This window comes from Belonocnema kinseyi, chromosome 2, assembly GCF_010883055.1.
Source record: "Belonocnema kinseyi isolate 2016_QV_RU_SX_M_011 chromosome 2, B_treatae_v1, whole genome shotgun sequence".
Classification (NCBI taxonomy): domain Eukaryota; kingdom Metazoa; phylum Arthropoda; class Insecta; order Hymenoptera; family Cynipidae; genus Belonocnema; species Belonocnema kinseyi.
In genome coordinates this window covers 69,039,289-69,052,582 of record NC_046658.1, presented here as the reverse complement: position 1 = coordinate 69,052,582, position 13,294 = coordinate 69,039,289, and the positions used below count along the sequence as shown (strand labels likewise).

The following is a 13,294-nucleotide window of genomic DNA, read 5'->3' as shown; positions in this document are numbered from 1 at the left end:
TTCAAATGCAGTACATAAACGTAGGATAATGTCTTCTAATGCTCTCCTGAAATTTTGAGTTCGATATTTGATTTACAAAAAAAGTTCTGTGGTTCAAAAAAAAATTTTGTTCAATAGAAAAAAGAGGTTGGTAATGTAGGAATTCCACTGTGTCGCATGCCCTTAATCATGAAAAACCCGTGAAAAAAACCTTATTTTTTAAAAAACCGTGAAAAAAGACCGTATTCTTTAAAACTTTTAATTAAACTGTTTTATTCAAAGGAAAAAACTGTACTAATCATTTTGCCGTAAGAAAAGTATTATTGGTGGACTATGCAAAAAACTATAAATAAATATCAAGTTAAAATCGTGTGTTTTACGCCGCCACACAGTGGTCAAAAATCGGAAAAAGGTGGCCAAAATTAGAAAATGTTCATAATATGGGCCAAATTTGATTACATACGGGTTTTTGAGGTCGCTGATTGCGAATCCGATATCAAAAATTCCAAAAACAAAATAGCGAATCCAATATGGCGTACGAGTATGCTAAATAATCGTTCGATTCTTTTCAAAATTGGTATAACGGGGTTTCGAAGATCGCTGCCATGGTGGACCGAAGGAACCGAATGGAGCCTCTACGAAGTACCCGTAAAGACCCCATTGGGTCCCCATTCGGTTCCTTTTAAAAAAAACTCGAAAAAAAAGAAAAATCAACATTTAAATTGTTAAAATTCGAATTCTACGTTGAAATTCCCTGTAGAAGGTCACGGAATAATCGCAATAATTTTTTTTTGCAATGGTAAAAAGTTTAAAAAAATAAAATATGTATAACGCCTGTTGTCTGCTACTTATTATTGCGATTATTCCGTGACCTTCTATAGGGAATTTTAACGTAGAATTCGAATTTCAACAATTTAAAAGTCGATTTTGCTGTTTTTTCTAGTTTTTTAAAAAGGAACCGAATGGGGACCCAATGAGGTCTTTACATGTACTTTGTAGAGGCTGCATTCGGCTTGTTTGGTCCGCCAGGGTGATTGCCAAATTTGAATTCAGAAATTGTAAATATTTAAATTCAAGGTGGTGGATTCAAGATGCCGGTTCCAAAATTTTGAAAAAAGAGATATATGAGCTTGAAAATCTATAATCGGGGTTTTTGGAGACGCTACTTACGAATTTGAAGTTACTGAATTAAAATTAACATTAGTCGATCAAATATGAGATCTATTTTGAAGAATTACGAGAATGTAATTGTAGGTCAGCGATCGTAATCAGCTACCCCAAAAATCCCTGAGTATAGATTTTGAAGCTCATATATATATATTTTTCAAAATTTTGAAACCGCCATCTTGAATCTGCTATCTTAAATTTGAATATTTCCAAATTCTGACTTCAAATTCGTAATCAGCGATCCCAAAAAACCTCAAGTAAAAAGTTTTAAACTCATATATCTCTTTATTCAAAATATTGAAATCACCATCTTGAATCCGCCCTCTGGAATTAACTTTAGATTCGTAATCACTAATCAGCGACCCTAAAAACCCCCAATTAGATATTTTCAAGCTCATATAACTCTTTTTTTCAACATTTTGAAATCGCCATCTTGAATTGAAATTTTTGAAATTCGGACTTCATATTTGTAATCAGCGACCCCAAAAACCCCCGACTAAGAATTTTCAAGTAAATTCACTGAACAGAAAAATACGTGCAACGAAGGGTTAATGTAAAAAATGCAAGCATTTAATGTTAAATTATATAACATATTTTATTATTAATAAAATAATAAACCATTATAAGTATAACAATAGGAAAAAGTAATTATTTACTTGAAGAAACAATGTGAAAAGATTCTCTTCCCGGGCGTTTTCATAAATATTTTTTGACGATGCCTTCTTAATAAGTTACTTATCACGGTATTTTCATGAATAAGGTTTTTTTCACGGCGTTTTCACAAAAAAAATATTTTTCCATGGCGTTTTCAGGAGTAAACTTTTTCCTCAGGGCGTTTCTTAAAAAGGGTTTCTTTTCGCAGTGTTTACTAAAATATGTTTTTTATTGCGATCATTCAATGATGCGGATTTTTTTTCACAGTATTTATGCAAGACGTGTTTTTTTTCACAGCGTTTATCAATGTGTATTTTTTTACAGTGCTTATTGATAAATATTTTTGTTCATCACATTTTATAGAGATCAGTTTTTTTCATGGCGTTATGATAAGAAGTGTTTTTTTTTGACAGCAATATAATTTCCGGGTTCATTCTTCTAAGCACCGGTGATATAATGAACTTAATATTTTTTAAATATTATACACCACTCCTGTTTTGTTATCTTATGCACAAAATATAACTTATCAATTGAAACAGTCAGGAAAAAATGAAGAAAATTCAAATCTAGGCTTCTTTGGACAACTATTATAAAATAAAATATATTTCCTTAGGTCATTACACAAGACGAGCTAGAGGAAATGGTTCAAAAGTGCAAGCAGATGGTTTTGGAAAGTGCAGAATGTTCAGAAGAAAGAAAGTGGTTGGTCAGAAGATTAATCGAGTTACGATTAAGAGCTCAAGAATTGCGAGAAGCTTCTAACGCGAGTCTTATGGAAACTCGTGTGATTTTAGGACATCATCTAGTACCCCAAAAATACCAAATACCAGTTTCCGGTTCTGTATACTGCGATCACTGCAGTGGTGCAATTTGGACAATGTTGCAATCTTGGTACATGTGCAATGGTATGTAACATTTATTCAAAGTTCTTATTAAAATTGATTCCGTATTTAAATTCCTTACATTTTATAAGTTTTGAATTACCATATGAAAATATTTAAATGTCAATTAGATAAGGAACAAAAATGAAATTTTTCAGGACGAACAAAGAAATTTATATTTTTATTAAATTTAAATGGCTCTTAACTAGTTTTATATCTCATAAATTCTAAAACTGCATATTTTTGTACAAAATCAGGAAAATATAGTGAGAACTTTTTCAGGTCAGTTACATATGTACAATATATATTTTGATAGTACAAACATTTCGAAAAATGTTCGCACTGAAATTTAAGAATTTAGGAAAAGATTAGAATAACAACTGGTTAAGGACCAGAAATAAAATTATTTCTATACTAATCGTACTTATCGGGACCCCCAAAAATAAAATATGTTCTTTTGTTTCTTATCTCACCCCCTCATCTCCTTTCATTTCGTATACAAATAATGTTTAAATGTTTTGTAATTTAAAAAAGTGTAAACCGTGGTCTAGTGTCTTTATACGCTAAAAAGGATAATTTTTGTTGTTTTAAGAATGACATCGCTGGAAATAATTTTAACGTCATTTTATTTAGAATAGTGTCCTTAAAAGTTCAAAACCACCGTCTATTTTCGGCCTTTGATAATTAAAAATGATGATCGACCCCCCTCCCCTCAATTTCTTCTTTTTTCTCGGCAATAGAAATTCCCTATTTTTTGTTTCAAATCAGTCAGCATTAACCCGTGTCCCCGGGTTTTTCAATTTACATGGGATTTGAAATGGTTAAAGCTTGATTTTCGAAAAATGGGAAAGGGAAGTAATTTTATTAACTTTTTGTGAATTAAAGTTTAGTCAACTCTTAAGAAATGTTCAAGGAATAATTTCCACTCAGTAACTTTTCATTTTGACCCCGCTCCCAACCCCCTCTTAATGTGCCCGAAAAATATCCCAAAAAATGCAAAATACCACTTTTGTGCAAAATTCATGCTAAAGACGATACTTTTGTGCATCTTTTCTAATTTAATTGTTTTATTCGAAAGTTACAAGTTTCCGAGTATTTTTAAAACTAATTTTTAATTTTTTCAATTTTCTCTAAATTAATTATTTATATTCAATAATTGATAAGTTTCCGAGTATTTTCACTACTAATTTTCAATTGTTTAAACATATGTTATTTGTTACCAAAAAATTGTTCGACTGTGAAGCTTCAAAAGTTATTATTTTACAGGAGAAATGACATATTTAATGATTTTTAAGAACAATATTTCTAACTTTAGATATTTGCGAATGATTTGAAGAATTTTTATTTGCTTAAATAATTTTTCCCTTGTTCATCTTAATATTTTTCTGTAGTTAATGACACAATTAATGAATATTAAAAGTAATATTTTTTAGGTTATTTGGAAATTGTTTTAACCATTTTCATTTGCACAAACAATTTTTTCATCCTGTAAATTTCGAAAGTTATATATTATTTTCTGTAATTAATCGCACAGGTAATAAATGCTAAGAGAGATATTTTTTTGTAAAAGACAGTTTGTAGTTATTTAAACAATTAACATTTTTTGCTCCTTCTGATAGGAAAGATGGGGAAAATTCTAATTTTAAAAAGTGATTATTTTTTAGACAATTAGGGTATAAGTTATGAAATAAGAAATGATTTCCAATTGTTTAAATAATGTTAAAACTGTCTTTCACAATAAATAACACTCTTAAAGTTCATGAACTGTACCATTAATTTCATAAAATTGTAAGTTTTGAAGATTTGCAGGGCAATAGTTTGTTTAAGCAAATGAAAATTGTTTAAATTATTGCATGCTTTCTTAAACGCAAAATATTACTTTTAGTATTTATTAACTGCTTAATCGATTCTATAGAGTAGTAACACGTTAAAATTTGCAGAGAAAAAATCGTTTAAATAAAATAAAATTTATTAAATAATTGTCAAATATCGTTAAAAATGTATCAATAATAACTTTTGAAAATTTAAAGGGGAAAAATTATTTAAACAAGTGACGTTTTTCAAATGGTTTCCAAATATCCCAAACAAGAAATATTATTCTTAAAATTCATCAGCTGTATCATTTATTCCGAAAATATTAAGTTTTCACCATTTGAAGGCGAAAAAAATTGTTTAAACGAATAATACTTTTTAAAACAATTCAACATCAGTTAGAAAATACTTTGAAACTTGTCAATTATCGAATAGAAATAATTAATTTAGAAACAATTTTGCATTTTTTAGGGCCTTTTTCGGGTATGGGGTTTGGGGCGTAAAAATAGAAAGTTATTATGTGGAAATTATTCCTTTGATCGAACTTTCATTTAAAAAAATTTAATAACAAATACTTTTTTTTATCTATTGTTTCATAAATCGAGCTTTGACCATTTAAAACCCCATCTTAATTTCAAAAGCCCAGAGGCACGGGTTAATGTTGACTGATTTATACCAAAAAAATTAGAACATTTCTGTTATTCTCGAGTCTTCATATCGATTTAATTTTCCAGATTGCGGCTTCTGCAGTCACTGGAAATGCTTGGGCAACATTTGCCGTGTTTGCGTTCATGTTATTGCGAGCGAGGTCAGAGGATATACTTACACAAAAGATATTTGCCCTGAACGTGGACTGTCAGCTCAAGGTTATCGCTGCGCAGAGTGCAAAACCCGAATAACTTTCAGTGAGTATAATTTATAATTATTATTTTTTCTATTTATCATTTTCTTATACCCCTGATATTATCCTTTCAAACGTGAATCAGTTATAATATTCCTCATTCATTTTTTTTTACAAGCACACTTTAAAGGACTATCACTCTCATGTTTTGGGAGTCCTTTTAATTACCCAGGTACTCTATAAATAATTTTCAACCCCTGCTACCGATAAAATAAGAATTATTAAAGAAAAAAATCAAAATTTTAATGAAACGAAATCATTAATTTTTCATTATTCTAGACTCAGGATATGCCGAACCTCGTCTTTGCGACTACAGTGGCTTATTTTATTGTCAGAGATGCCACTGGAACACATTCGCAGTGATTCCAGCGAGGGTAATAAGAAATTGGGATATGGAACCTCGTCGCGTTTGTCGAGCTGCTGCCCAACTTTTAAATTTGCTCCAGGAAAGACCGGTCCTACTTTTAGAGGAATTGAATCCAAAACTCTTCACTTTAGTTCCTGATTTGTCGATCGTTAAAGTGAGTCTTTTTTATTTTCTGGTGATATTTACATCTTTAATCTTCATTCAGGGTGGCCACTAACCGGGGAACTCGGTAAATATCCAGGAATTTTCAAAATTCGTTTTTACTTTTACAATCAATTTTGCTTCACTCTGTAAAGTTCATTTTTCGTTAAAAAAATGAATAATCCTGTTATAAAATATATATTTGAGAATTTAAAACATAAAATTTACGCACTTCTGCTCATTTGGGGGCATAAAAGTCAGGGATCCGAACGAAACGAAACAATATGAAACGTTCCTTTTGGTTAATTTACGTTCTCCTGTAACGAAACTTTCATTATTTTCGTTACCGTTATTTAAATTAAAAACAAAATCAAGAATATTTTTAATTCGTTTTCTTAGTAAGAGATGGATACTAAATAAAATAAATCGATTAATCTTATTCAAATGTAACAGAGCGAAACAGAAACCGCAATTAATGTTTCCTCGGTATAAATATTAATAATTGAGTAAATTGAATAAGGGGGGAAGTATACAGCCGAGGATTTGTAGAATTTATCTGACTTACTAGGTCGAATTTTAACATTCTTCGGAGGTATTTAGTTGTTCACCCTCCAAATAGGGCGGAAAGACTTAATATTATAAGTATTAGGTCAATCCGAATAAATCAGAGGATTTGCTAGAAGTAGCCTGGTCCCAGAAAAAAGCTTTACTAGGTCGAAATTAAGATTTCTTTCTATTACAAAATTCTCCATTTATTTTTGATTGATGACTTTTGAAAAAAATGGTAAGAAAACAGTGACGATCCAGATACTCTAGGCAAGATAAATTACTTTAAATTTTCATCTAAATAGAGAAGTGAATTGTGAGTTACAATAACTTAAAAATAAGTTTTATTAGTCTTTATAAAAAAAAAACGTTTGATTGGCTTTAATCGATTTTGTATTTTCAAACCCATAATTTTTACATTTTTAGCCGTCGGACAATCTTTGATTCATTTTTCATTCTTTTGTCAATTTATTTTGTACCCTAATTAAATAAATATTATTTGCTCAGAATAAACAGAATTTAATTGCTTATATTCTTTGATTGATAATTTTTATTTGATAAATCTAATTCAAATGAAAAATAAATAAATATATGAATGATAACGACTTACAAAAAAAGTTAAAATATTCGTTAGAGGCTATGTGCAAAGGAAAAGAAGAAACAAAATAATGTGGAAAACCTTAGTTCTAAGGTTCTAAGCATTTTGTTTCCTTGTTAACTGTCACGGTTTGTTTAAGTAAATTAGTTTCCAAAAGTGTTATTAGTGTAATTTCTGATACCGGCCGACCCGGGTTGTCGCATGTCTCATAATTATGATTTTTAGATACCTCCGGAGTGTTAGCGTCTAAATGTCTCCGAATAATGTGAAAAATTGATCTGGCAAACCACCTGTGTACCCCAGACAATTCTTACTATTTCAGAAATTTGTCTTAGCCTTAGCAGCAACGCAGGGTCTCGAAATTTCATAGTTAATTCTCGGCCACACCTAGATTGTCATATTTCTTATCATTATAACTTTTAGATACTTTCGAAATCTTAACACATTAATGCCTTCTAAAAAATTCGCTCAAAGAATATGTATCAGTGATCTGGTGAATTCTCTTCAGCACCTAGATAGTAGTAATCCTGATAACTACAACTTTCAGATACCTCCGAATGTCGAAATGCCTTTGAAGATTGTGAAAATTCGACCTGGTAAGCCACCTGGGAAACCTAGACTCACTCTCGCTTTCTCGGCCATGCATTTTAGCTTTCATAGGAATGTAGGGTCTCAAAATTCCTCGAAGAATCTGTTTCAGTATTCTGGTAAATTCTCTGGAGCACGAAGTTTGTCGTAGTTCTTATAATTACGACCTATAGATACCTCGAGAGGGTTCGCACCTAAATGCCTTTGAAGAATTTTAAAACTAGACCTTGCAAACGACCTAGGGTTCCTGAACTATTTTCGCCCTTATTGAAACCCATTTTAGCCTGGACAACAACGCAGGGTCTCAAAATTGACAAATTATTATAATTTCGAATTTTAGGTTCCTCCGAAGTATTAGAACTTAAATGCTTCCGAAGAATGTTAAAAATTGAGCCATCCTTGATTCGTGGTGAATACTCTGCAGCACCAGAGAGACCTACTGGTATAATTTAGGGTTTCCAGTATTATTCAGTTATTCAAATAACATTAACTAGATATTCTTTCATTATGCTTCATCTGTTTCATAACGTAACGAAACAACAGTAATGCTGACATTCATTTCACTTCGCGATATCGATAACTGAAATAACGAAACTTTTGTTGTGTTCATATATAACATAACGTAACGAAAGTTTCGTTCGGATCCCTGATAAAAGTATGATGGCACCAAACAGAATACATACAGAGTCATCAAAAAGTATCGGATCCCCCCCCCTATCAAGAAAAATATGCGTTTTCAAGATAAATGTTTCAGACAAAAGTTTCAGGGACAGAATTTGCAGGGTTAAAAAGTTTCAGCTAAGGCCAGCTTTAGTTGACCGGTTCCACATACGAACTTTTGTTTGTTGTCTGATGAGACCATCTCGCCTTAGCTTGCCGGATCCACATACGACTTTTTTTGTGGATTGACGAGACCCTCAATGGAGTTCGCCTTAGTGGGCCAGATCCACATGACGCTGGAATGACCCCAAAGGTCATCGGGTCACATGACCTTGATGCATATCTGAACGTACAATTTGCCGTTCTTTCGATTGGGGGTGTCAAAAATAGGGGTTTCCACTTGAAGAATAAAAGTTGGCCACTATTCAGATACTCGTCCAAAACCCTAAAACTTTTGTCTGAAACATTTCTCTCGGAACCTCATATTTTCCCTGATTAGCCGTCTAGACCTTGTTTGAGCTTACACGACTCTGAAATGACCTCGAAGGTCATCGGATCACATGACCTTGATGCATATTTAAACGTAAAATTTTGCGCTCTTTCGATTGGCGGTGTCAAAAATAGGGGTTTCCATTTGAAAAATAAGAGTTGACCTTGAAATAACCTTGAAGGTAACGTCAAGGTGAACTTCAAGGTCACCATTCAGATCCTCGTCCAAAACTCTGAAACTTTTGTCTGAAATATTTCTCTCGAAAACGCCTATTTTCGCTGTTAGGGGGGGGGGGAATCCGATACTTTTTGATTCAGTATTTGGTTGAAAATTCAACTGCTTTGTTGAACATACGTCTTTTTGGATGGAAAATCCGTACTTTTAGATTAAAAATTCAAATCATAGGAGAAAATTTATCTTTTCGGGTTGAAAATTCATCTTTTGTGGTTAATAGTTGGTTTCTTAAATAAAAAGTCTATTAACATATTTTTAGTGCAGAATTCATCTCCTTTGGTTTAAAATTCTGTTATGTAGTTAAAAACTTAATTATTTCGTTATAAATTAGAATATTTTCTTAAAAAGTCCTTTTGTTTGAAAGTTAATTCTTTTAAGTTGAAAAGTCTACTATTTTGGTTGAAAAGTAGTTATTTTTACTTAATTAGTCTTTCATTATATTTAGAGTTCAAAATTAACCTCTTTTGGTTAAAAATTCTACTATTTGGTGGAAAAGTCCATTATTTTATTAAAAATTTAAGTATTTTTTTAAAAAGTCCTGCTTTGTAGTTGAAAATCCAACTGTTTTCCTAAACAAGCGCCTGTCTGGATGTATAATCCTTCCTTTTGTATTGATAATAGCCTGGAATTTCGTTTGGAAGTTTGAGTGGCCACACTGTCATTCAACTATTGTCTCATTATTCAAATGTCCTATTTATTTAAATACTAATCATTCATATTTTGTCTCTAATTATTTTAGAGACTTCGAGAAGAGCTCCAGATGATGAAGCATTATTTGGTCCTTTGTCCCGAAGCCATTGATCAAGGTTTGCCTTGGCGAGTCGGACTCCGGACGCATTTCTTGGAAAACTCTGGCAGTTATTCTGTAAAAGACCTCGTGGATCTGCAGAGTGGACTTTTAATGGAAGAACTCCGAACTGCTCATGATAATATGAAAAATCACATTACCGAGGATTGTCAATTGTGTAAAGGAAGGTGAGTTAATTTTTTGTTTCATTATATATCTAGTAATATAATTATTTTATTATTTTACAGAGGACATCTTTGCGAACTTTGCGGAAACGATGAGGTGATTTTCCCTTGGGACGTAAGTGCAATTTCCTGTCGGATATGTTCTGCAGTTCATCATCGAGTTTGCTGGACAAAAAAGGATCATCATTGTCCGAAATGCCGCAGAATCGAACAACGCCGTTCATTACTAGATAATTCGATTGATTTGAATGAAGACCAAGTAGTCGGTTATGATAGAATTGATAAAGATGATTCGGTATCGTAATTTAATTCATACAAAGCTATTCTATTCAGTCTCGATATGTTTATATTGTACATAAAAAAGCTTATTTAAATACATTTTAATCACTTCTTTCTAAGAGATAATTCTTCTTCTTTGCTCTTTTAAATTTATAGGGTCTTTAGCTTCTAACATTTATGCAATGATAAGGTTATACTGTAGTCATAATTTTCACTGTCATTTTCTTTAAGTTGGTATTCTTATCAATTTAAAGCGATTGTCAGTTTAATGTCCTCGTAAATCTACTGATATTGTAAATATTTCTTAAAAAATGAATTATCTTCGTTGCATTTTGCGAATGTAAATGCTAGGAAAACACTGATTGATGAAAGTATCGCTTTTATATTTTGTAAACTCACGTTTACAGTTCATTCCACCGAATCTGTTAACCGAAATTAATATGAACTCATGAAAATGGGAGAGAAAGTCATTTTGACTGCGTCAGATAGAATGTATTTATCTTGACCTATAGATCAGATCTTACATAAGATATCAACACGAACTTGACCCATTTTTCGGAAATCTATTCCTTCATTTTAATTTAATGATACCATAACTTAAAATCGGACTCAATCGCCATTCATTAACCCACATTTTTTTATAGAAGATGTCGATGCGAAAATATATTCCGATATTTGCAAACTTTTTCTGAAATCTCTTTTTAAACTAAATTTTATTTTATCCGCAAAGAGGCGTATGATAATTTGAATATCCTCTTACAGTTGTATTGCCAAATTGATAGAGAACAATGATTGTGTGGCAAAAAGCTGTGTCAACGTATTTTGAAGAATGTCATTCTCGATGACAAACCAAAAAAAAAATGACAAATATTTCTTTTAAAATATGTCTTCGAGGCCATGCACCAGGTGTGAGAACTATTTTTTGGCTGTAACCTCATTCATGACCTAATTATTCAAATTGATTTTCCAGGAGTTTTCAAAAAATTACGAGGAACGTTTTTCAGATATGAAAATATTAATTTTATTTTATTTTTTTTAAATTCTGGGAAACACTCTTAGAAATCCTAACGTTCTCTCATATTTTAGAAAATAATTTATTTTAATTTTAGAGAATCTTCCTGTTTCGGGCTTGTTTGTGTCTTTTTTCTCAGGGTAGTTTCCTGTATCTGTGGCTTTACCTTGAATATTTAATGAGGCATTTAGAGTGCTGGTTACGCGGCAGTCTTTTAAGTTCATTCGAGGCTTACGATTATTATGATATAAAAGAAAATTGAATAAACACTGAAGTCCACAGGTGTTTCGCGACTCTCGAGTAGTTCACCTTCACTTCCGGCAATTATAATTATATTCATGGTCTCTTGAGTTCATTATTTTGGCAATGAGCCACTGTCCTGACCCAGAACATCTGAACGCCCATGACATTTAGATGGGTGTGGATAATTAGTTTCCGAGTTATTGCCCGCTATATGGATGTCAAATAAGCAATCCGAGAATTAAACAGAGAACAGTCGGCACGCGACTACGAAGCACAATCAATCGGTCCAGGTAAGATTCCAAAGTTTCAATATTTGTAACTAAATTCTACAGTATCAGACTATCAGAATTATATTAATAAAATATGTATTATGATTGATTTATTATTACATTTATATTTTATTTATATTTAATATTATATTTATTTAATTAAATTAAAAATTAATATAATATTTAAGTTTAAAGTTTGCTTTCATATTCCGGTGATTGCTAGAAAGCTGACTATTTTAGACAATGAGATTATTGAAAACAAACAATTTGCGAAACAACTTAAAATATTTTGTTTTTTAATTGAGGGTAACCAAAGAGAGTATGAAAATGTAAAATTAAGAGATGAAGGAATTTACTTATATTTCTATTAATTTTATTTGATTCACTAATTGCAAAAGATCACGGAACAGGACGTGCGATTACGAATTAAGAAAATAAATTTCAAAAGTCTTAAAAATATATGCAGAACTGATCAAAATATTTTAAAATGTGAAGAAAATGTATATTTTCTCGAATTATTTCATTTTGATTTCAGCGTGTCAAAAGATTCTCTTATTTTAATGTGTAATAAATTACTGTGGGATTTCACCGGAATTGAGAAAAAAAGTATTGCGCAAAAATATTGATCATTATTAACATTTATTTAGAATCAACACTCATATCTCGATTTTTAACGACCCTAAAATATTCTTAAGTATAAAATTAACGATTTTAGTGTAGGCTGAATCTTAAATATTTAAAAAATAGTGTTAATATTATATAGAAATTTGTAATTTCAAATTTTTAGGTTTGGACAATTTGCATACTATTTTATTTATATTTTGTAAACGATGCCATTTACATAAAATTTTGAAACTTTACTAAATTGTACTTTTTTATGAGCACTTTACTGAGATAAATTTAGAAAAAATGTATTATTTAAAGAAAATGTGGAAAATTACTGGGATTTTATGTGGTAAGCTATTTGGCCATCATCCAGTTATTCTAAATTTAAATATTTGTTATGAGTTATATATTTTTCTTCGTCATTCTTATGATTAAAGAATAAAAGATATTTTAAATAAAATAATTAAAAATTTTATTTTAATTGTTTTAAGACTTAATTTGTTTTCAGGAGAGCCAAAAGTTAAAGAGAATTATTGTTCACGGGAAGCTAGCCATTTTTTGCGTGGTATTTTTTATGTCAAATCATAGGATAATTTTTCAAATATTTGCACCAAGTTTTAAATTCTGAGATTGGTCAAAATCGTTATTTTTTAGAACATATCTCTTTCAATTATACTTATTTATTTATTGATGGTAATTTTGTATGTCTTTACGACAATCTCTGATTACAAAATTCTATGGGTTTTTGAAAATAATGATTAATTTAAAGATTAACATTTCCAAATAGCGGAATTTTTTGTGGATCGAAGATTTCTCAAATTTGTATTGTTATAGGAAATTGTGAAATTGCGTAGTAATTAACAATTTTCAAATGTAAAATCAATCGTTTTCTAAC

At 30.9% G+C, this 13,294-nt stretch overlaps 3 protein-coding genes across 6 annotated transcripts in view; 2 read left to right on the top strand and 1 right to left on the bottom strand.

Moving 5' to 3' along the window:
• LOC117168480 (differentially expressed in FDCP 8 homolog) overlaps positions 1 to 10,387 on the top strand; it is a 15,305-nt gene extending 4,918 nt beyond the window's left edge. For 3 of the 4 annotated variants that reach the window (XM_033354168.1, XM_033354169.1, XM_033354171.1), the window contains 6 exons: positions 2,414 to 2,705; positions 5,228 to 5,398; positions 5,513 to 5,566; positions 5,674 to 5,915; positions 9,758 to 9,993; positions 10,054 to 10,387. In XM_033354168.1, the coding sequence (XP_033210059.1) occupies positions 2,414 to 2,705; positions 5,228 to 5,398; positions 5,513 to 5,566; positions 5,674 to 5,915; positions 9,758 to 9,993; positions 10,054 to 10,294 (1,236 nt within the window). In that variant the 3' untranslated portion in view covers positions 10,295 to 10,387. The remainder of the gene's footprint in view (positions 1 to 2,413; positions 2,706 to 5,227; positions 5,399 to 5,512; positions 5,567 to 5,673; positions 5,916 to 9,757; positions 9,994 to 10,053) is intronic. The other variant, XM_033354170.1, reaches the window with a different exon arrangement.
• Positions 1 to 13,294, bottom strand: part of LOC117168479 (gastrulation defective protein 1 homolog) — a 34,969-nt gene that overhangs the window by 15,025 nt on the left and 6,650 nt on the right. The window lies entirely within an intron of this gene.
• The window catches only part of LOC117168481, a 19,724-nt gene continuing 18,062 nt past the window's right edge, over positions 11,633 to 13,294 (top strand). The window contains exon 1 of the mRNA XM_033354173.1: positions 11,633 to 11,814. The gene's annotated coding sequence lies outside the window, so the exon portion shown is untranslated. The remainder of the gene's footprint in view (positions 11,815 to 13,294) is intronic.